At 36.2% G+C, this 24,624-nt stretch overlaps 3 protein-coding genes across 3 annotated transcripts; 1 reads left to right on the plus strand and 2 right to left on the minus strand.

The window, feature by feature from the left end:
- Positions 1-10: 10 nt before the first annotated feature.
- Positions 11-10,521, minus strand: LOC106164447 (actin-interacting protein 1). The gene is made up of 16 exons (XM_013542359.2): positions 10,389-10,521; positions 8,089-8,210; positions 7,227-7,317; positions 6,491-6,638; positions 6,012-6,192; positions 5,399-5,476; positions 5,080-5,157; positions 4,576-4,667; positions 4,073-4,214; positions 3,716-3,797; positions 3,312-3,465; positions 3,019-3,100; positions 2,669-2,776; positions 2,143-2,310; positions 1,708-1,858; positions 11-1,125 (listed from the first exon to the last, which is right to left on the minus strand). The coding sequence occupies exons 1-16, from the start codon at positions 10,402-10,404 to the stop codon at positions 1,013-1,015; spliced, it is 1,806 nt and encodes a 601-aa protein (XP_013397813.1). The 5' UTR covers positions 10,405-10,521; the 3' UTR covers positions 11-1,012.
- Positions 10,522-10,628: 107 nt separating this feature from the next.
- LOC106164448 (cyclin-J) lies at positions 10,629-14,480 on the plus strand. Its single transcript, XM_013542360.2, has 5 exons — positions 10,629-10,785; positions 11,462-11,756; positions 12,058-12,351; positions 12,491-12,650; positions 12,978-14,480. The coding sequence occupies exons 2-5, from the start codon at positions 11,477-11,479 to the stop codon at positions 13,144-13,146; spliced, it is 903 nt and encodes a 300-aa protein (XP_013397814.1). The 5' UTR covers positions 10,629-10,785; positions 11,462-11,476; the 3' UTR covers positions 13,147-14,480.
- LOC106164449 (methyltransferase-like protein 27) lies at positions 14,466-17,576 on the minus strand. Its single transcript, XM_013542362.3, has 5 exons — positions 17,399-17,576; positions 17,008-17,139; positions 15,701-15,839; positions 15,311-15,403; positions 14,466-14,977 (listed from the first exon to the last, which is right to left on the minus strand). The coding sequence occupies exons 1-5, from the start codon at positions 17,519-17,521 to the stop codon at positions 14,790-14,792; spliced, it is 675 nt and encodes a 224-aa protein (XP_013397816.1). The 5' UTR covers positions 17,522-17,576; the 3' UTR covers positions 14,466-14,789.
- Positions 17,577-24,624: the final 7,048 nt, after the last annotated feature.

The following is a 24,624-nucleotide window of genomic DNA, read 5'->3' on the forward strand; positions in this document are numbered from 1 at the left end:
ACAAACACCATTGTAAAATTTATTCTGTATTTGTAGATTTATTCACAGAAAAGCATTCTATCCAAAGCTGAAGACCCAAGTTTTACTACTATGAATTGCCCCTCTGAACCACAGATTGCGAAATGTTTTTCAGCAGAGTGCATCCTGTTGTATATCTCAATGTTATGAATTTCATAACAAAAATAATTTTTATACTTTTCAGTACCAGATATTATTTGGACTCTTCTGCAGCTACCTATACTCCATCTATATATGATGTAAGAAAGTGTCTGTCTAGTATCAAAATGCAATTAGGTAGAAAGATCAAATAATTTGAAAATTTTGATTTCTTCCTTAATAACTTCATTCCTGATTTCAACACCTAAAATATTAAATCAATTTTTTTTCATCATTCTCCTTTTACAGCAGTTGGTCTCATCCTCACCTTCAAGAAATTACTATTCAAGTGTTTAAAATGCCTTTATTTTATTTTAAATCTCCCATGAAAAGTTTAATTTAACTTGGTGGTAATTTTTTATTCACCTTATGTTTGATTATATCAAAGAAAGTCTCCATTAATCACTAGCAGATTTGAAAGCACTGGGTATACATTATGTACATTGATAAAATATCCCTCGTGGCATGATTATAATATGAACCTGACCAATATCTATGAGAGGAATGGGTTTGATTTCCTCACAGAGTTTCTCTCTTGATCACCATGTGGATACAGTTCCACAACAATACAAAATTATTCTGTAAAATTTGCTATAACAAGGAGCCACCACATAAGGTACACCTTTATAAAGTATATACTTTATGACATCACTGAACTCCCACATCATAACAATGTGACTCCACTTCTACAGTAAAGCCTTAGAGTTGGAGATTTTCTTATAGATGGATTGCACATAACATCACTCACAAACCACCTATAAAGTTAGTAGAGAACTGAAGGAGTTCTGCCAGAGACTTGATTACCCAGAATTGTGTTCAGTTCAATATAGATCTAGTTGTCTAACTGGAACAGTGTCTAACCCTCGTGAACTATGTCCCAGATTCTTAGATTGGAGCCTTGGCCCACTGATGCCAGGGTGTTGTCATCTAACCATGCTACAGCATTCACTTTGTTCATGGGGTGCGCCTCTGGAAGATTCACCAGTTACACATAAAGGAAGTGATGACCATGCTTTTAATATTCAATAGTTTCTGGTACAATTTTAATTGAATAAAATGACCAAGAAGTGACCTATAAAAGACTTTACATCATGGCAAAATGGAAATAATAGTGTAATCAAATTTCAAAATTATTTTCAAAATAATCGTCAACCTGAATACAGTTGAAATTGTAACCATTTTTCTAAATTCTTGTGTAGCATTTTTTGAGATATATTCCAAACCAACATCAACAAAAACTTCCTTCACTGGCAGTGTTAATGACTTTATCTGTATGGTAATGACTTTATCTTTTCAATGGGCAAAATTCTTAATCTTTCATATTCAGGATTTTGAAAACAAATATTATATTTCTATATAGCATTTGTGGTGCTTTTTACTGTATAGAACAGAACTATAGTGTAGCCTGCTTTCCAATTTTGTTGCTACCACCCAACAGGAATGATCTAATTTTCTGAATTCATGACTTAAAAAAATACAGTTTCTGTGAATGTCACAATCTTCCCCAATGAAAAGATCGAGTCATTACTGTATAATACTGTGAAAACTTACGTTTGATCAAAAGGGTCTTGCGCACATTCTCCACACTCCATATTCCAATGCCCGTGTCGAGACTCCCGCTGGCAATGTGCCTGGAGTCAGGGGACCAGGCTAAGCAAGTCACCTTGGCTGTGTGGAAACACCAGTTGTCCTTTGACTTCTCCTGGAAATAGAGGGAGAGGCAATAATTATCCATAATATTGTTTGATAGCAGTTATAGTTTACTCAATTTGTGTTTTTAACTATTATCAGTTCTTCTATAATAATGTATGTTTTCACTGTATGTGACACCTGTAGATGGTATGAAGAATATTAAATATGTTACCATAAAAAAAAACTGCCTTTAAAGTTATGGATTACTTCAATTTAAATTTTGACTAAAAGTTATAAAACCATAATATCAGCAATGAAGTTTTTTATTCAAGAGCTTAAAAATCAATATGTTACCTCGTATGTTGGCAACTCATAGAGTCTGACCAATCTTATGCCATCACAAGCAGCCAGCCAGGCACCATCAGGAGAGAATTTCACATCCGTCACCATTTCCCTGTGCTCAAGCGTACGTTCTTCACGAAGTGTATCACCACTTAACTCAAATATATGTACTTTGTGGTCCTGAAAAATAAAATAATGTATGCAAAAATGTTTTCTTGCAAATCAATTGAGCCAGATTAAATTCTGAACCTTAAAGCAAAATAAAATACAGAGAGAAGCTTTAAAATAAAGGGTAGAATCTTGAGATTATCAATTTTTTCTTCTTTATTTTCTTTGTGATATACTTAAACCTGATCTTAAATTTACTAAATATGTTTCACTACTAAGGCATGAGATTTTTCTTTTGGCATTATTCAGTCAATTCTGCTGTACCCTCCAATTGGCAAAAGGAGTTAGTTTGCACTTCATAACCCACCCACTCCCCCTCCCTATCTCCAAATTTTATTTCCTTTGAAAAATAAAGATATGTTTTATATACCTTGGCCCCTACTGCTACTAAAGACTTCCCTGGATGTAAACTGACTGATGTGGGTTCATAGTTGACCTTCTCAATGTAAACAATCCTGCCATCACGCAACACCACAATCTGAAAGAAGAAAATGGAAAATGTTGACTACAAGAAAAAACTCTAAATTGGTATATAAAAAATTAACGAAATAATATTTGATGTCAGGACTTTCATAAAAGCAATTATAATCAAAACAATTAATCAAAATCAGTGTTAGAAAGTGTGTATGTGCATGTGCATGGGTGCCTGCATTTATGTGTGTATTTGACAAATATATATATATATACCTTCTGTTACTGTTAGTCATATACGTTACTAACCTCATTTGTACAAGCTACAATGGTAAGATTTCTGTCCACTGCAGATATCATCTGTGGCTGAGAGTCCACCTTTATGTCCTGACTGAGATATATGAAAAAAAAAATAGTAACATAAATGAAGACTTATTTGATCTATTTGCCCCCTTTACATTTAAACAAATCACTACATTGTATATATATAATCACTATATATACAGACGGTGTCATGTACTGGATACTGATTCAGTCTGAAGGTATCAATAAGGGTAATGTTTCCTTCAATACATTTGAATGCAGGGTTTGCTGCTACTCACCCATATTCATTAGCAGTGGTGGAAGAGAACTTGATCACATCATCTACACCACAAGTGATCAGAGAATCTCCCACGATCAGCATATGCTGAACCTGACTGGAGTGACCTTTGCCTTTCATTAAACCATTTTCACCTGTAGCAGCATCCCAGTAGCGTTAGAGCAGTTAAGAAATCTGTACATTCCAGAGGTCTATTTAATTTGCTGTATTAGTGATGCTTTATAAAATATGAGAATCAATTTAATTAACAGTTAAAGGTCCAGGGGAAAAAAAATCAATTAATTTTTTGACAAATAATTCAACTTTTTTGCTTAAATTTTAATTTCTCTGCCAGTTCCTCCAAAATCTCCACTCAAAAATCTCTTTAGTTTATGTATAATGCAACAGCACAGTCTAAAAGGATATAAATCCTGCCTTCTGAGCTTGCTGTGTAGATGGTGTCTCTCTCAAGGTTTAGAGTCATTGCTGTGATGGGCTTATTGTGACCCTAAAATATCAAGACATAAGTGTGTGTGTATGTATGTAAAGCTATGCCTCTTTCAAGATAAAGATGACACAAACACAATATTTCATTTTCACTAAAGTAAATAAAATATAATTCAGCATCGTAATCTAATCAGAGAATCAGCAGGACAATATGTTCAAATCATAAAAGATCATTTCCTCATAACATTACAGTACTTTGCCAGTTTTGAAAACCACCAAGCAAGAACAGCTGAATTTTGCAACATTCTATCAAAACAGATAATTTGATTAACAAACCATGACAATTCTCTTGGGTGTGGATGGATTAGCTGGGTCTAGGTAATTGATGAACCCTGTCAGTGACACAGTTATGAGGGTGTCTCCCTGCCACAGGCACCCCACCTGCATGTGCTCCTTGTCCTTACCAAACACAAACTCTCTGGAAATGATAACTTAAGATTCAGATCTTTTCAAAGGAAACCTCATAACCATATATTTTTTGATATATTGCCTAGTATATTATAATATCCATATCATGATTGTCATTATTTTCCATCTCTTCTTATTCCAGTGAAAAGAAAAAATCAGCAAAAATACCTCCTGTTCACTCTCTCTCTCTCTGACAATATTTTCAAGGACAGAAATGCATTTTTTTTTATATATTAAAAGGGGGAAAAAGATCAAAAAGTCTGCCAAATGGCCAATCCCAATTAATTCTGTGGAATATTTTAGAAGCAAATACATTAGACATATGTACCATCATTGTAAACTCTGGTAAACACTGCTACACTGTAACTTACGTCTCCATGGTCAATGTTTCCATGTTCCAGATTTTGGCTGTCTTGTCCCCAGACACTGTCAGTAACTTCTTGCTATCACCACTCCAACTGACCTAACAATTGAAAGGGAAATTGAAACAACCGAAGAAACATTACCTGTATAATGTGTTAACTGAAATTTCAAGCTATATGGAACACGTTTCTTAAATTTGACACCAGCTATATGTAAGGGCGCATTCCCAATGAAAAACATTCTACTTAGATTGATCCAGTTTTTTTTGGGACTCTTGCTGAGGGACTTGGCTAAAGTAGCATCACTACCTTTCATCAAACCTTGCAAATGGTTAGGTTTAAAAGTCCTACAATGGGAATTGTTCAGTGCCAGGGCTCGACAATTAGGATTGCCCGATTGCCCGGGACAAGTAGACATCGATGTCGGGCAAGTCCACTCACCTGAATGCTTGCCCAATCGGGCAAGTGTCAAAATAAAGTAAAAGAACGGATGTTTAATTTCACTAAACTTACAGCGTAAACTCCACCATTGTGAGCTGGATTTCCAAGCTGTCCTAGTTCTTCTCCTGTCTTTCCATCAAGAATTAGGACCTAAGTTAAAGAACAGTGACAATCTCTTTAATTTCCCACTTACAACTATATGGAAATATGAAGGTATCACATAGAAAACTACAGGTATTACTGAAAGAATTAATTAGCAAACTTCACACCATAAAAACAGGTATTACTGAAAGAATTAATTAGCATACTTCACACCATAAAAACCACTTTTGCAACAATTGCACATTTAAATTAAAAACTCCCAATTTTCAAAGAACCATTTATAACATACCATTTTATCAGAACCTGCAGATACACACTTGGTTCCATCAGGAGAAAATCGTACAGCTTGAACAAATGATGTGTGTGACTGCAATGAAAACAACAAAACAATTAAACATTGTTATTCAAAAAAAAAATCAAAGTGAAATACCCAAATAGTGCCTGCTTCTGCCAGAATTAGTGGATTTATAACTCTGAGGGAATATATTCACCAGTTTTATTATTGAGGCTTGCCTAGTTACTTCTAAATATATTCATGAGAGAGTACTGATCTCGTCTCTTAGGCCCCGTTCATAAAAGGGGATTAACTAGTCCGAGGGTCAAATATGGCGACCCACTACAAAGCTTGCCATCTAATCTGCTAATAGACACTGAACAGATATCCTGTGGGGTAGTATTCAAGTGGGTCTACTATATTTGACCCTCGGACTAGTTAATCCCCTTTTATGAACAGGGCCTTATATAACAAAAAGAAACATCCCCTGACAAATGAAAATATTGAGCAACTCATTCATTTAATGTCATACTAGTGCTGTGAAAAAATATGGATAAAAATTATTCTTAAATTTTTGCATACAAAAAGTGTGACTGTGAACACACTCAATCTACATTTCCCACTTTACCTGATTAGTCTTATTGAATTTAAAAGGTACTCCATGGTAAAACCCAATTGTCTTGTCTTCACACCCAGTGGCCAATCGGAAAGGGCGTGTCTTACTGATATCAACTGAGTTGATAACTTTACTGTGGAACTCAATGACACCAGCGGTGTTTCCAGAGTCATAGGTAAATACATGGCCAAATCTGGAAGAAAAACAAAAATCTTCATCTAAAAAAAGAAAAGTAACTTGATAATTTCTGTCAAAGTCTTAATTCAAGTATTCCATGAATTCAAGTCCTCAGTAGTTTGTCAAAAAAAAAAAAAAAAAAAAGAAAGAAAGAAAAAAAACACCACAATCTTCATGCTGGTAAAGACTGGGCTGTTCTCTGTGCGTTTTTTTTTCTACAGAGGTCTACAAAATTGACAGATAGTATTAATTTCAGGAGTTGTATTTTGCCAAAAAAAATAAGCACTATGATAATTATAATAGTCTACACTTACTTATCTCTGCCAGCTCCCACTGCAGCAATCTTCTGGCTATCACTGGTCCATGCTATGTCCTTGATGGCACCTGATATGGGCTGGAACTCCGACTTGAGAATGTGTTCTTTATTAACTGTGTCCCAAATACGCACCTTACCAGAATTGTCTGTAATGTATAAACAATTTTTTTCAAATCCCTGCTTTTAAAAAAACATGAAAGATATGTGACCATTTTCACATATTTCATTTTATTCAAAAAATTACAAGACAGTGGCATATGTACATTTAGGCTTATTCTTTTATTTCATTCATCTTTATCAAATTATGTACTATTCTTTCTCATTTTGTGATTATTGTATGGTTTTATATTACAAACAATAGCTCTACACTTACAGGAATTGTAAATATCACCAGCCTCAGTTGTTTGAAATATTAAAAGTGAATGTGTAACTGCATCTGTGCTCATTCCTATAACACTACATACTGTAGTGGGCGAAATTTAGTTTCTATCCAAGTTGAGTCTAATCAATGTCATTGAGTTGCATTTCAGCAGGCTGTCTGATTTCAATCAGGTCACAATAAGTAGCAAACCCAATCCTTCTGTTGTCCCAATTACTATCACAAGTCATTAAATTGGTGTCCTTAGGTGAGTTAATAGTACCAGTAATATAAGAAGGCCTGTTGTGTCAAAGGCAATTTTCACTGGGAGCACAACTAAGTTTCTTGTTGTGCTTCAGAAAGGGACACTACTTACCTCCCGAGGCAATGTAGAACCCACTGGGAGAATACTGGGCCACATTGGTAGGGTAAGAATGTTGTGAATATATATCACTATCTGATGGATCCTGAAATAGGTAATTTAATTGTTTATGCAAGCCATAACAGTCATCAGTTTTTATAAAAAAAACACTGCTTTAGAAAAGTCTGTTGACTTATTTTTCTCTATGCTCTGTTAACTTTGAATTCATATGAGTCATGGTAGCATAAATTCCCTTTTCTTTCTGGCTGAATGGCCTAAGTCATTCCTACAGCAAATTTGCAAAGGTGTTCAAGTTTTAATATAATTTTATTTGTCAATAAGCGAGAAGTAAGAAATGCTGAAGGAGATTCAGAGCTCCATTTAGACAAATACAACAACTACATGTCCCGTATATTTTACTACAGGTGTCCAACCTCTTGGCAACATCTGTTGGAAAGATCATCAAAAGAGTAATTGGTAAAAATTTTTTTACAATCTATTTTGTATGACAGCAGCAGTTTATAATTGACATAACAAAAGATTCTTTAACACTTATATCCATTATTTATACAGTGCAGATGCTGTTTCTATCGATTGTCATACTGAACATAATTAACTAGGGCTTAGATATTCCCATGAGAGTAACTACTGGCAATCGGGCAATAAGCCCTGATTTTTTTTATGTTATCTTGTAGTGGCTGAAGGCCAGAGAATTGAGGGCATAAATTTTCAAAATCAAGCATATACATGTACAAGGATGCTTTCATTCATCAAATAATCAGGTAGAGATAAAATGTATCTTTAAGTGGACAAGGTATCACATTTTAAACATTAACTTCGTATTATTTATAAAATATTGTTCAAAATAAACACCTACCTCTAAATTTCTGATGATGACATTGTTTCCACTGGTGTACAGGAAATTTTTTCCCTTGGGATCCCCACCTATCACTATAGGCATTCCCTGTACAGTAGGGGGAAGGCAGGCATAGGTTTTTCCTGAAATTAATATTGTATTGTGTTATCAAAGGCATGAATCACAAAATGGGAGTTGAGTAAAATCACTAAGGTCAGCAGGATGCATATTGGAAAATAAAACAACATCCCACTACCATATAAAGCAACCTATGGAAAGATATTTTAAAAACGTAAACACTTTATATGTGTGTGTGTGTGTGTGTGTGTGTGTGTGTGTATGTGTGTGTATAAAGAAATGTTTATGCTAAAGGTAAAATATTGGATTTATATGAAATTTCAATTGGTCTGTAGATATTGCTTCTTAGAAATAAAATGCTGTACTAGTTAGTATATTTGATAGTTAAAATGACATGGTCTCATTCAAGTAGAGTGGTATGATAAGGACTTCCATTATTTACAAATAGGTACTAGACCACTTGCTCAATTGATTTGTTCTGTATGCCATATAAGGTATTATGGTTCTGCTTCTCTTGTTTACTTTACCTTAAAAGGAATTTAATATTAGCGAAGGTACAATACCCAATTTACAATGTGAGTATAACTTGTGATAAATAATAAACACCATACAGGGCTTGACATTAAGGGTGGCCCACTGGCCCTGGGCCACTGAAAACCAACCTAGGGCCATTGAATTGATGGGGTCACTGGCCCGAAGAGCAAGTAAAATGTCATGTGTCAAATCATCCTTGCAATATTTACCCATATCGTGGGCCAGTATCGAAAAAAGTTAGTGTCAAGCTCTGCCATAGCACTGTAGAGAATCAGCTCTAATTATAGCTACTACCTATATGAAGCAAGTGAATGGGGTTAGAGAATGATATCAAATTCATAACAAATACTCATCAAAGCCATAGTGTTTATCCCTACAAAACTGGGTTCAGTAGCTTTCTGGCATTTCCTCTTAGTCACATTTTATTTATATTGAACTCATCATTGATTGTGATGATAGTTATCCAACTGATCAAAAAATAAAAATAAAAACAATAATTTGGAAATTATGTTACAATCATTTGAATGACTATGTATGCATTATATTCACTGCATCATACTAATAGTAGACCTGACAATGTGTCGCTTCAACTACCATCAGATATCATCAATGAAATCTCTTATGCCAAGCAACAATGACCCAACTAGCAACAAGCTTGGGACTGGTGCTAAGTTACACTTCATAGATACCAACAAATGTATCAAGATGGTTTTTATATAGCTCTCTCTCTCTCTCTCTCATATTAATTAAAACTATGACCCCATTCCCATACACACCATCAGACTACAGGATTCTCGCTAAGTGCATTCAGCAGAATCAGCTCACTAGTAGTTATTTAAAATGTGGTGCCTTCTCGAGGAGCTAGGAGGTAAGTAACTTTCATGTTTATTGTTGTTAATTACCTAGCTCCTAGCTGCTCGAAGGGTCCTGTCATTTAGTAAAGCTGATTGCACTAAGCAAGAGCCCCTGCAACCCATGTTGTCAGATGTTCTATGGGAATGCTCCCTACAGCTTTGTCTGTTATAGAGTAGCACGAAAATTCATGCGTGAGCACTCCTATTGACAATTCTTATATATACTATGCTACACAGACAGTACATATCAGAATCGTCAATAGGAGTGCTAACGCATGAATTTTCATGCCAGTTATAGAGGAGATGGTTATGGTTAACAACTAATTTGGATACTTTTAATTTACTGGGTCTCATAACCTTCCTTGACATTGAAAAACATGTTCAACCATCTAGATCCTCAATGCTCTGGAGTCAACAACGGGTCTTAGTCTTATGAATGAAACAGGGTTTGAACCGGTTTGAACTTGGACAAGCACTTCACACTGGCTATACTATTACTACCATTATTACTACATTGTACAGGTTGTCACGGTATATGCAGCATTAGTTGCAGGCACATTCAAACATTTCCCACACTGTGTTTGTTCCCATTGTTTTCGCTGCGTTAGAACAATAATAAAGAATCTTATCCATTATTCTCTGGTCTCTTGTCACTGTGAAATGTATCTTGTAACTTGTAAGAAATGATTGAATGCAAATGGGTGGGCGGGGATTCTAATAATGGTTATCTGACAACACCTAATCTTACGGGTGTTTTGATTAAATAAAAATACTGCTATACAAAGCATATAATAAGAAATTAATATCTGTTTACTTATCTCGTGCAACATATAACTGACAAAACTGCATACGTACTCAGAGTGGCGGGCATGTTGTCTCCAAAAAGTACGGCTTCACTTTGCCGGCAGATTGTAGAAGGCGGAAGTCAATATATACAGTGACTCACGCGCATGTCAAAGGGAGATTTGCCATATATGGTAAAAGCATCAGTTTCTGCCATTTTTTCATATAAAAAAATCTAGATCTTTCGTTGTTCGGTTTTTATATGTGATTGTCATTTTATTACCTAGAGAATGTCTGATTTCATTTTGATCCATTATAGAAATAGGCTATTTTATCTGGGTCATGTACACTTCCAAAAGAGGTCGCTGAGAGCACCTGTTCTCCTGACGTCAGGGTGCGGGTAAGGTGGGCAGTTTGTGTTGCGCATGGAGTCCAGAAATGTTGGAACGGCTATCTGACATAAAATACGGTAAGCTCTGCACGACTTGATGTAAAGTTTTTCTTGTTGTGTTACCTTTTAATTGTAAGAGATACTTGAAACGACATTGTTACAAAAGTTTCTTAATCTTATAAGTTATTGTGGTAAACAAAAGTTTTCGAGATAGTCAAAAAGCAGTGAAAACAGATTGTCAATATCATTATTAGTGTCACACACAGTCAGTCACAGTGTCAGTTACTTATGGACACTTAGGCTCTAAGCCCGGCAGTTGGACAAATTAAATTACTTTATTTCCTCCGTAAGAATATGAAACAATTTTAGTCCTGTTTGTAGTGTAAGGGATTGTGTTCGTTTTTATAACACTTCTAGGTTGCCAAATTTTCCAGCAGTAGTACTCCCCCCCCCCTTTCTGTGCCTTTCACTAGAACTCTATGACAATGAATCTGATGCATTTTTTTCCTGCATTTTTTTATTATTTATTTATTTTTTTTTTTTTTTTGACAATGCTGTTGCATATTATTAATTGAATGGACATATTTGTGCTTGTTGGGCATATTAATTTGTGTGCTGGCAAGATTAACAAATAATTTAAGATAATAATTCTCCTGATGATTTAGGGATTTAATATTGCAACAACACCTAAATGTTAATTCCTAGTTTATATTTCTACAATTTGTAATGCTAGTCCCTTTTTTTCCCTCTGCAGCCACCTGCGTCAGCCATGGAGAAACAGAAAGAGTGGTGGCTGAACCCTCTGGCAGATGACATCCATACTTTTTTCCTGGCACAAGAAAAGAACATTCCACTCTTCAAGGCGCAGTCTCCACAGCTGCATCTCCGGCGTTTTCTTGTGGACTGGCTAGCTGTTGTGTGTGATCAGGTGGAGATCTGCTTGACAGCACGCCACCTAGCGGTATACTTTATGGACTATTTCATGGACAATTATGATATTGATGAGACACAGCTCCATCTCGTGGCCATTGGATGTCTGCTTGTTGCATGTAAGAAACACTTTCTTACAATATATAATTTAGAACTATACAAAAAGGATCTGCTAGGGTACTATAGACAAGGATCTTTTTTTGTTATTTCACTGTTCACCTTAAATTTTGTTCTTTGTTTTTCCCACAATAAAACAACTATTTTCTGCAATATTATCTTATTTCTGTAATTAAGGGACAGAATTGAATAAAGTCTGATAACATTATTTTTAGAAAAAATATTTTGTTTCAAATTTGATAATAAATTACAAACACAAAAAGGATTTATAGACCATATTAATCAGTTTTGATTTCATTGTAGCTAAGTATGAGGAGCAAGAAAGCAAAATCCCCCGTGCTGTTCAGTTAAACAAGTTTGTCAGTAACTGCCAGGGAGGCTATCCACTGCACATGTACCTACAGATGGAGCTGACATTACTACAGTTCTTCCATTGGAATGTTTCCATGACAACAGCAGCACATTTGATTGATTACTACATGAAATTTAGTGTTGAAGAGACTGATTACCATGGTGACAGATTGATATTGTGTTTGGCCAAAGCTCAGGAATACGTCCTCAAATATGCAAATTATTTTCTTGAGATTTCATTACAAGGTAATTGTTTTGTATTGCTAAATAAAAATTCAATCGGACATAATAATTTAACCTTACATGGGACAAAAGATGTTTTCACAAGGTCAAGAAATAAGTGGCAGTTTTTAGTAATGCTAATTATTTAGAGTTATTTTTCCAGATTACAAGTTCCGTTATTCCCTCCCTTCGAATGTGGCATCTGCTTGCATAGCAGCGTCAAGAATTTGTCTTCACTTGTCACCTACATGGACAGTGCATTTACAGAAAGTGACAGGATATTGCTTAGAGAAAATAATGCCTTGTGTGGAGCTTATGCTGAAGTAAGTACACGATGGCCTTAGTAGCAAATTTAAGTATACATTTTTTTTTGTTGTTGTTGTTGTGTGTGTGTGCGTGTATTCTAAGAATTCCAAGATTTTTAGTTCCAATTCCAATGAGGCCCAAGTTTTTGGTCCCAAGATCAATGCACATTTTTTTTTAAATCCAAAATTATGTCCAAGATATGCATTTGAATATGTCAAAAAACATTTTATGCTGTATTGCCAGCAGAGTTTGATTTGATACCAAAGGTATTTGTTTGATAGTTCTGCTTGACATCTTATATCACCTGTTTAAAAAAACTGGTCATTTTGACTATATCTTTTCAGAGCCCACCAGGTTGATGAGTTGGCCATGAATAATCCGCGGCTGGATGGATCTGCTTCAGATAAGACTAGTGTAGTGCTGAACAGTCCACACAACAAGTCTGTTTGCTCCTTGTCTTCCAATGCTTCAACACCATCACCATACATGATGCAAGTGCGACCAGCATCCTAAGTACAGTGTCAGTCAAAGAAGCATGTCTTGCAGTCATGTTGGCTCATTTATTCTGATGCCAGGGGAGAGACTATGTGCTAACTGGTGAATTAACAAATTAATGTGGAAATGTTGAGCTGAAGGTGACGGCATCCTTGCTTGGCTTTAAATGCAGATTTTTAGTGTCATGCCAGGCTTACTAGCATGGGTGCTGAATATTGGAACTTAACTAGCATAGCTAGCAAATGTTTGTTCGGACTACTTCATTTTCAATGAGACTGTTTCACGTAGTGAATCTTGATCGGTTTTCTTTAGTAAATTATTTTTTGCTTTTGAATAAGTTGCTTTATATGAACTGCAATATAGAATTTTTGTTGTGATATCAGTTGCATCTTTACTGTCAGTATTAACGATGTGTTCTTTAAGTATTTACAGTTCAAGGAAGTTTATCTGCATATCTTGGTAAAGTTGTATCAACTGCTGTAATTGGAAAGAGTGCTGCTTAGCAAATAGATTTAATTTACAGATTGTATGGAAATGGTCCAAACAAATCAACCACATATGCATACAAAACTTGCTCTTCAGAATTGCATGGTAGCAGGTTTTGTATTTTTGAATGCGCAGAGGACGGTTCATTTTCCGTTCCAAAAAAAAAACTTTTATGAGATAGTAATCAAGTGCAATTACATTTTTTTAATACAAAATGTGTTATTATTTAGTGTCAGTTTTTACTGTGCACATGTACAGAATAAACCATAAATATAAAGTTACATAGCAGTTTCCATATCAACTTGGGCTGTATCAAGGGAATGTGATTATGCAGTTGATGGATGGTAGAAGCTGATATAAAATTGTCATTTTTTCTTGTTATGTTATCGTTATAAATATGCGTTTTTCTTTAGTGAATGAACTTCTGATGAAAACTCAGTGTTTTCTTTTAATGTTAACGCATGGTTAGTGAATTCAATTCGGTCTGGAAATAACTTTAAGTAGTGAGAAAACATTCAAAAGTGATGTGCTTTCCTCCCAACTCGTAAAAGGAAGAAACCGAATATTGCTGGATAATTTTAGTTTTCTTCAGTAAACGAATTCTGTGCGCTTACACTTCACTTACTTTCCTCGTAGTCTGCCAATGCGATTAAAATAATCATTTAATGTTTCAAGGGAAAAGGAATGGCCAAAAATCCGGAGTAGGCCTAGTTGTGGTCGAATAGCTGTCTATTGGACTGCTATACATCTTATTAATCAAATGACTGAATTTATTAAATTCCTCAATGGTAATACCGACTTCATGTGTGGATAGCATTTTTGGATAATCAATCGTGAATAAAAGGCATGCATTAAAAACTTAGAAACTGCAATGATTTTATTTCAGTCAGTGTTTTTTTGCTGTAAAATCTCCAAACGGACTCCTTAAAACCTGAAATTCAAACGTGTGCGTTCTGAACAGTTGAGTCTTTTCGGTCTAATTTGCAAGTCTCAAAATTAAGTTTAAATCCAATAAAACGTAACAAAATCTAACTAAAATGAATACACTTCAAGTCTGTCGACATACGACAAGCTACGTACAGTATGTTTTAACACATCTAGGGTACTTCCACATATAACTCTCGAGTTTGTAATGCTTGTTATAATGAGGAAATCCAAAACAAATGAAAATGTTTCTATGTGACTTTGAGAACTTTAAAGACGAAGATGACGCCTGGTTTTCCATGGTACCATGACACAATTTTTCTCTGTTGTTTCTTCCATTTGCCTTCTGCTTCAAGCTGGTCCATCAGCGGCTCCAGAGTCTTGTAGTCTTCCACCGTAGTTAAGTACTCTTCACGCATACCTATGCAAACGAAGCCGCCTGAAATATATGGATTTGAAGTAACGATAAAAGCCTCACGTTTACTCTGCTGAAAGCTGGAATTTCAAAATCCCTTAGAACCACAGTTTTTAATAACGATAAAACGATGATAACTATTTGCAATAATGCATAATTTCTATATTCAAATTTCTTTTAAATATTAATGTTTTGAAAGATGGACTTCAGCATTAAAAGTCACAGCTAACGGGAAACACTAAAAAAATAAACCCTTTTATGTTATCCAAAACAATAACACAAAGATGAAAAATATAAACTCTCTTGGTTATTGAAAGAGGTCAAAGAAATTGTTCAAAGGTTTGCTGAGAAACTTACCAGGTTTAACCAGTCTGACCATTTCAAGGCAAGCTTTGGCCGGAATGTGTCCTTGCATGTGACCGCCGCTAACAACGAGAACATCATAGGAGTCTGAAAAGAAAATGCAGATAGATATTCAGTAATGGTAGAGTACGGATGTGTAATCCATTGAACGGTCATTTTGCTCAGTTTTTGAGACATTAATGAATAATTTTCATTATTAGATTAAATGTCATCTGGTAAGATTTTTAAATATAATTATAAAGAAAAACTTTGTAGCACTCAATAGTTTCACTGAAAAATTTGAACATGCGCCGCTGCACTTAACCATCAAGGTGAAAAACCACTTGTTAATATTAATTTAAGTGATGAAAAAACCAAAAATTGTAGGAATCATATGGCACTCACTGTCAGCTACACCTTCGATCGGTTCGTCTGTGATGAAGGTGTTAATGTAATTTTCATACAAGCCCTTCTGCTTTGCCTTTTCGCACATGGCAACGGCAGGCTCTAATGCATCCATTAGAGTAAATCCCAGCTTTTTTAGCTAAAATTTGAAGAAAGCAAGAGTCACATTTCGTGTCTCGTCAACTTGCAGATGTTAATATACAGGTTTGGGCAACTAAAACAGGACGTGCGCTCATAACAGTAGTCATTCAAATTTCAACATGTTTTTTGATTTATGAATGTAGTTTTTTAGCGTCTTTTGGTATGCCCAGTTAAGATTTTCGCAACTTTTCAAACCAAACAGAACAAAATATTTACCGATAAAAAAAACTGATAAGTAAGCAAGTGAAATCTGATAAAATTGGCCTATTTGATCCATAATCAGTCTTTGGTCTTAAGGGATGGTTTTCCACTAAATGAACAGAAGTCGATTCAAAACAAGTGAGGAATCCCAAGCTATTATGCATAGCTACACGGCCTGTTTTAGATGCAAATCTGCACAAGAACCTGCAGATAAATACTGATGTCAAATATTGCATTTTCTTGAAAATATATTTTCCTTTCATGCCAACAAAAGACAAGACAAACAATGTTTTTAAAAAACATCTTAATTATTCCAAGGACCACAAAGTTAAAACTTAGACATTCTTATTGAATTACTTAATAATTGTTAGTAAGATGAAAGCATTAGTTCACAGAACCAAACTCGTGACGAGTTTGTCCTCTTGAACGACCTACTTCGGTGAAAAATATAAAACATTATTAGTCAAAGTGGTGTTTTACATAGCGGGACAAGAACAAATCACAAATTCAGAAAGAGGGGCGTTTTTTTTCTTTTTAAATATTGTACAAGGGATTGGTCGTCTGGGTTCCCGAAGGAATGCCCAGGACCTCGCAAACACCACCTTTTTGAAGAAGAAGAAGTCTGGCTTGACACCCACATGACCGGCAGCGGGGTCGGGGTGGCCTAGTTGAAAATAAATGCATATAACTGTACAACTGTACGACATATCTAAAATTAATATTATTCTAAAAGACAACCCATGAAGTTAAATTCACTTTCACAAAATAATAAAATTGATAAAAATAATAAATTACGATACTAATGACATTGATGATAGTAAATGCATGGCTTATTTAAACTACAGATGAATTTCATTGAAGAGAATATTAACTAAAAAATTCCTTGTTTTCCTAGCATTATTTCTTCAATAAATAAGTGTTAACGTCAGTGCTTCATTCCCAACCCCCATGTGACTCTACCTCACCTCTTCTCCAAGGTAGCCCGTGCCAGCAGCGACATCTAAGAGGCGCACTTGGCCTCTCAATTCCTCCGGGAAACAACTGGCTACGGTTTCTGCCGTAAAAGTTGGTCCCGGATAAGAGTCACGGTTTAAATCCTACGAAAAAATCTCTAAATAATTTCTAACGAGCGTTTTTGTGGCATTTTTTCTCCGTGTATTTTTTCATGTTTTATTCCAATTTTTGGAAAGACTTTTGAAAAGTTTTACGTATGTCGTTATTTTGAATTCTGATTACTTTTCTCATATGGAGAATAGAAGCAATCAAAAACTACACGCACTTTATGTCGGCGTACACGACTGCTGCAAGTTCATCAGCATTGTCTGCAGCGGTTTTTCATAATTTGGAGATACTTACATCGTCGTATTCATGTGCCCAATCGTTGTAAGCATCAGCGGTATCTTTCAAAGAGTTTTCTCTGTGAATTACTCTCTGCCACTTATGGTTGTCTTTCTCGTGCACAGCTTTCTTCGTAGGCATGATGTGTTCTGTTTGCTGAAAAGAAAACTAAAATTAAGTTTAAAAACTCCTTTTCCCCATATTATTTAAATCTGAAAGTCTGGAGTTTGAAGCAAATGCAGTTGGTAAAAAAATCGATTTTGCTTTTTGTCTGTTAGGTATCAGCAGGGTTTCGATCATGTCACAGTCTACCATGTGGACATCATAAGAACGTTGTCATCTCACCTGTTTACCTGGATACACAATAATTGTCTTTTTCCTTGAACCTTGCTTTTATACTAATCAAGTTCTAAGTTTGTTGTATTAATACGCCAAATTGTTGTTGTAGACCAAACTCATGAAAATAGATTTAATGCACTTTACTTTCAATCAGCTTATAACTGTTTGATTGTTACACTTTGTCATATGACTTTTTAATGTCTTGGATAATTTAGAAAGTTATTATCCAAAAAATAGAAGCGTTTTAATTAATAGCGAGGACATTTTAGAAGTTCTTCGGTCCAGATTTGCACGGCGTGATCCAAATTTAGGAATCAAGCTGTCCGGTTTTAACCGGTTTTTGCCAAACGTACGGCTTCGTGCCGCAGACGGTAAATAAGTCCCAGATATGGTGCTCTGATAAGCAGAGGAGGCAAAACTGACACGCAGGGTGTACAAATTCTTTTGATCACAAATGTCACATCATCAAAAACAAAGGCATAAGTCAACAGATCTCTACAGTGCTTAAATAATGCTTTTCTGCGGTGATTTTATATTCGATATTCAATATTTGATCCATAGCGAAACAGGAGCATCTTCAGATTATATCAATAAGTATACTACAACCGAAATGCTGTAGAGAAGTCATTACTGTGACAGGTGACATAAAATTTTTGCGCGTCCCCTCCCACGTTCCCCCTCTCTGTAAACCAGTCTCATCAAGTCACGCTCTCCCGTGGAAAAATCTCCACACTTTGATCACCCTTGAATACACAGAAAGACTGTCCCCTTGACCTTGGCTATAGATATAATTTAAAGAAAGAAAGCTTTCAGTCAAACAGGAATATGCCTTCTCCGATTCTATTTTGCAGTAGAAAATGAGTAAACCTGACAAAAAACGCCGCATTGGGCGGAAAGTACCTTGCTTTCTCCAAAAACGTGATTTTGATTTTTTTTATGTGGTCATTTTGTGTTCACGTATTTATATTACATTTGAAATATAAATATCTATGTCATCTTATTTGTGATCTTATTCAAATAAATCATTGAATTATTATGGTTATAAATCTTGATTATAAAATAAACCTCATGCATTTGATGAAGAAATTCGATAGGGATTTCGACAGTTGTGTCTTGGGGATTTTGGGTTGCACCAGGTTAGAATTGAAAAGAAAAAAAATTACCCTTACATTAAAAGACGTTGGAACGCCAAAAGACGTTGGAACAAATTTTCCCTGTCAGGGTTGTCGTACGAGGTCTATAACCAACTAGTCTGTTATCGTTTAAGACTCGGTGACAGTGTGCCAGTTAAACCCCCTTTACACTGGTCGGCGTCGTTTCTGCGTCCTTTGTGGGACCATAAAACTGGCATCGCTGTGGTCGTTGAAAGGAGGCACAAGCATTGCTTTGGTTGCAGAATGAATGCTGAATGTTCGGTCAGTTGTCGGCACGTAAATTATTATCATTTTTTACTTTCAAACGGGGCTGTACTGCGGGAGGCAGAAAGGACGGTGTCCAATGTAAAGGGGGCTTTAGGACACTTGTATGTGTTACCCACTTGACATACCTCTGTCGGTCAATACATTTTTGTTAAGCTTAGACACATTCGCGGTGACGAAATGTTACCTCTTTTTATGTTGTCGCTGCGTTAGAAGATACCAAATAAGATTATGCTGTGTACAGATATAAACACCGCCTGTATCAGTGCAACTACGCTAAATACCTCGTGTAAGATGTCGTCTAACCAACAGCCAAATAATGTCGGTATTTGTAAACACAGTGTTTCTGATCATCAGACCCGCTCCTTCTTAATATAGATTGAGGTTTTTTTTTTTTTTTTTTTTTTTTTTAGCCAAATAAGCAGGACTGGCTTGATGTACTATATCAAATGGATCAAAAATAACAAAAACGCATCGAACATCAAAATTTTTATTAATCCTTGTATTGAAAATACATTGGACCTGTATATTTTTTATCCTTTATACTGAGTCACATAAGTAAATTTCATCATTCTTGGAGAGCAAGTTATGAAATGTTTTATCTAGCAAAAACTGCTCAAAGTCGACTCGATAGTCTCAAACATTGGTTTTAGCCAACCGATACCGGATATCCTTCCCCATCCCCAACCTACACTCATCTCAACTTCCCACCAGTAGGTGTCGTGTAAAAGATTCGATTTGCACGTCTTATCTCTTTCATCCTTTTAATATCAGATGCTACCAAAAGAACAAGAGGCGTGAGTGCTAAAGAGCTCTCCAGGTATTAGCCATTAGCCCATACGTCCGAACCCATAACTTGCAAACGCAATGCGCTCACCAGTTACCATTCACATTATAATAACATATATATCTTCTTTTGCACTGATTTAACACGCAGGGGTACGCTGTTTACACGCATCTAGACCGTGACCAACTCATTTGCACAATGTCGACGTGTTGGCATGTATCTCTCTTAGATAGCGTTCACACGTGTGTATGCCGGCACACTCACAGATATTTCAAATCTTATAAAATTATGCATGAATAATTAGTTAAATATTGCACGCTTTATGTCTTTAAGATGTATACAACAGTTTCTTTAGTTTTATGGTTGTTTTCTTTCATCCTTTCACGGTAACGATTACACGTGATTAGCAGTGATGTGACTATGACCTGCGCCAAAATATATATCCCGTTTCGTTGATAGACTTGACTTTTAATTTCAAGTGCCTACCTTTCTGTGAGAAGAGTTCTGATTGCAGCACGCCATGTTACATTATGCTTAGTCGGATCTGCAATTAGCTAGGTGCAAATTTACATTAACACGTTAAGATTTATGGACAGAGCAGCACATATCGTATGTATGAGAGCAACCGTCCTCGCTGTATTCAGCGCACGTTCATACATTTTACGTAATTTCAAGAAAAATATATTTATCGCAAACAGGCACTTGAAATGGTCAATGTTCATGTCTGTTGTTTGTCCTTAATAAAAAGAGGCCTCTATAGACGCTTTTCTGTCGGCAGACTATAGATTTTTAGTATGGATTTAACATGATTTCTCAGATGAGCAGGTTCCAGTGTCACTGGCTATGTCTTTCACTATCTCTTCCACGGTTTCTCCGTCATCGGTCGGCTGAGCTGTATCCATAAATTCTGAATCGACATCAGCTTCCTTGCTATGACAGGTGTAGCCCATCTTCTGAAACAAGCACCATGCGACGGTCGCTAAGACCAGCCCCACGCACAGGCAGGCGGGGGCCACTATCCATGCGAGATTAACTGGGATATACGAGACGCCCCAGCATGTCATCACTAGTCCACACAATGTTAGCACATAGCCTAACACACCGCTTACCAAGAAAGCGTTTTGAAGACGCTCCCTGTTCTTAATAGACGGTTTTTCTGATGACTCGCCGTGCAACTGCATTAATATTACGACAGTGATTGTAGCTTATAATGGCGAGGAACCTTGCCGCAACAATCTGAACAACGACGACTGTTTTTTTCTTCCTTCAATCGATCAATCGGTCATGCATCAAACCTGTGGGTAACGTGCCACCTCCAATTGAATATAAAAATATGCGTATGTAGGCTATGTTGCCTGCTAATGTCAGTAAGAATATTGTTTTCGATCGTCTTTTCCCCGGGATGCCACACATGTAGCCTAAACCTCACCACATTGTGTCTGGTTATTTCTTAGTGTCAGTATTTAGTATATTTCAACGTATCCCAGAATGTAGAAAAGACAGATTCGCATCTAATAACCGTCTGGTGTTCTTCTGCGTTCAATCCTAATCACGATAAGATCAATATTCTACCTTGGTATTGACAATGAACTATGCATATATAGATATACACATATATGTTTTTATCACAAAGTGGCATTTCTAAGGAAACCCTTGGCGACCGGTCGTCAACGTAACACGTCAAGAGTCTATATGTGTGTTATATATATATGGACAGACTGCATTTTAGCTTGCTTGTTTTGTCATATATGGTTTGCTGTGAAAATTATGTTCCCAAATTAGCCTGTGGTTATGATTCTTGTTGTTTTGATATCCGTCATTCTCGGTTAAGCATCTTTAAAGACATACAATGACAGTTGTATATAAAAATCGTGGACATTTTCATCAATTTTCCCTTAATTACCAAAATGCGACATAGACAATGAATAAGCCATATAATATATCGTTGAGTGTCATTATTCTGGTAACCCTTGGTAACCTGTAGTCGAGTATACCAGTACACGTATTGGATTCATACCTGTAGAGAATACATTTGATATCTTGCGTGTTGGGTCATATTTGTCTTTTTTTTTTTTTTTTTTTTTTTTTTTTTGTGTGTGTGTGTGTGTGTGTGTGTGTGTGTGTGTAAAAATTAATCCGAACAGTCTGTGATTAGTGTTCTTGAAATTCTTATAGGCATAATTCTTTTCTGTTGCCATTTTTTTCTTTATATTAATGACTATATTCCAGGAAACCAATCAATTCATTATTGTGTTCATTACTTTTTAATAACATAACGTTTTATCGGGTTATATGCTTGTTTTGAGGTTAACATCATTTGCAGCGTATACGATAAGTGACGGCATGAATTTTAATATAATTGCACCAGCTGTTACAAGAAGCAATTGCTGTTCAAGCTCAACTGATACATTACTTTGCTTGACTGGTGTTAGGAAACCGAAGGACCAGGTATCGGAGAGTTCAGGATACTGTAGAGTTGTCCTCACACATTCTGAGATTGTCTCGTCTCTGTTAAATCACGTGGCCTTAACACACTTAAGGTTCTTTTGTTAACAGCTCTTTGTTGAAAAGGACCAATGATATAGCTGGAAATCGTCACATCCCAACCCGTTTCTATTCCATTCCAGTTATACAGTTATACTATTTAAAACTATAAAGTAGTATTTGGTTGGGTTTACCAGCAATGGTTTGACAAACGTACTACTTCGCATACTTTAGAATACTGCATAGTCTTTGACACAAGTATAGGTTTTACACTATTTGTAATGCCAAGGATCCTGAAAGATTGACAATTACAAAATCGAAACATTTACAAAAGGTAATTTATTCAACTATTTGGAAGCATAGCTATCATGGAAATCCCCCTTGTTGTACATAGCAATAAACGTAATATTGCATAGTTATCAAATCTAATCAATAATATGCTATTTTCTTACACGCAAATTCCTACCAATTCCTATTAAAAATTCAATTCACCGCCGCAAATGTCTCAGTTACTTAAAATGGCAGGGCGAACGTTTTCTTAATATCTCTTTTTCATTTGTTAAATATTTCCGCTGGAATTCTCCAAATGTCTCCGAGTACTTTTAGACATTCTACCGGCAGAAATGTGGATAACTTTCAGACGTTCAAACCGAGGACAAAGAAAGATACACGCAACGTGATCATGAAACAGCGGAAATCCAGCAATGTCTGTATTCCACGCAACCATTAAGTCTATCTCGATCGATCTCCATGTGCACAAGGTGCGTGAAGGTACACTCAGTCGACTAAGCACGTGCTGAAGATTTGGATGATGATGAAAAACCACGACTGTTTCTTCTCCTGTTTATAAATGGAAAGCTCAAAATTGTCTCTATCCAAACCTCATTTGTTTATGCTTTAAGTCCTATGCTTTTATGTCCCCTGTCTCTCCCAGTAGTATCTGTTTTGCTGGAAATACTTGTATTGATATTACTATTGATTTTCATAGCTGAGCCCTGGGGGCGATCACAAAGCGTGTTGTTTCTTTGCATGGTTCGAGTTGTACTTCTACATAAAGGTGGTTGTGACTTCAATGTTAGTTCTTGTTTTTTCACAGGCAGTGTCTCTTCCATATGCTACCACGAGGTGCATTTTAGCTTTGTTAGGAAAACTTTGTCAAAAAAAAGTATGCAAACCTCACTCTTTCTAAAGCTCATTTTCTACATGTACCTAGTCTCTAATCTACAAGTTCTCTCGACTTAATGCAAGTGTAGCGAAGAGAGCGCTCCTCGGCGAAATTCAGAGAACAAAAACTGCAGGTGCATCAGCTGCAGCGCATTTTTCACCTGCCTCTGGCTTAACTTCAGGTCCCTTCACAGGTTCGGGGGTTTTGTCTGAAAGACGGAATCTCATGTAACCTAGCTTGTGGCACAGAAGGATGGCGAGCGTAGTGAGGACTGCCCCTGCGCCCAACAATCCAGGTCCGACGGTCCAACCAATATCTTTACTAAGGAACGCGTCTGCTCCAAGGGTGACGATCAGGCCTGCGACCAGGAACCAAAATCCAAAAAATCCGGCGATGAGACCCACAAATTTTTCACGTCGCACTTCATCACCACACAGTGATCCTACAGGAAGCTGTGCCACCATCTCGTTCGCTTTTTCACTTTTCACAAAGGGAACAAAAGTTATTGCTAAGTCTGCTGAGATCCAGTTGTACTTGTACGGCTTTTACTAACACACCTAAATCCTTGACGACCGTTTTAATTGATATTGAGGCCAAGAAAATAGTGAGAGCCTATGACGAAAACCCGATTTGCTCCCTTCTATTGATCCGCTTGTAAGGAAATTGGCACACGGAATCCGCTATATTAATCAATGAGTGGATTCTAAGACTTTATTGTCCCCAGATACACGACAGCTGCTAGCGGCTCGATAACTGTATCAAATATTAAGATATAGTCTTAATTACATCTTTGAAGCAAATGAATTTGAGGTCTTTGAGTTTCTTTGTGTTCTTTATTTCGACGTAAGACACAGTTTTAATGAGCCATATAGGCTTAATGTGCATGTGTGATCAAAGTGGGGGGAGGGGGAGTTCGGGAAATGAATGTCACATTGTCATTCCATAAAACTGCGCACGACCTCTTATTCACAGGCCAGGTTGATTTTTTTAAAGCTTGGACGTTTTACTTTATAAAGTGTAAGAAGGAGAAATATATGGAAGGAAATCAGTC

Source organism: Lingula anatina, chromosome 1 (genome assembly GCF_051362555.1).
Source record: "Lingula anatina isolate TDL-2025a chromosome 1, LinAna3.0, whole genome shotgun sequence".
Classification (NCBI taxonomy): Eukaryota; Metazoa; Brachiopoda; class Lingulata; order Lingulida; family Lingulidae; genus Lingula; species Lingula anatina.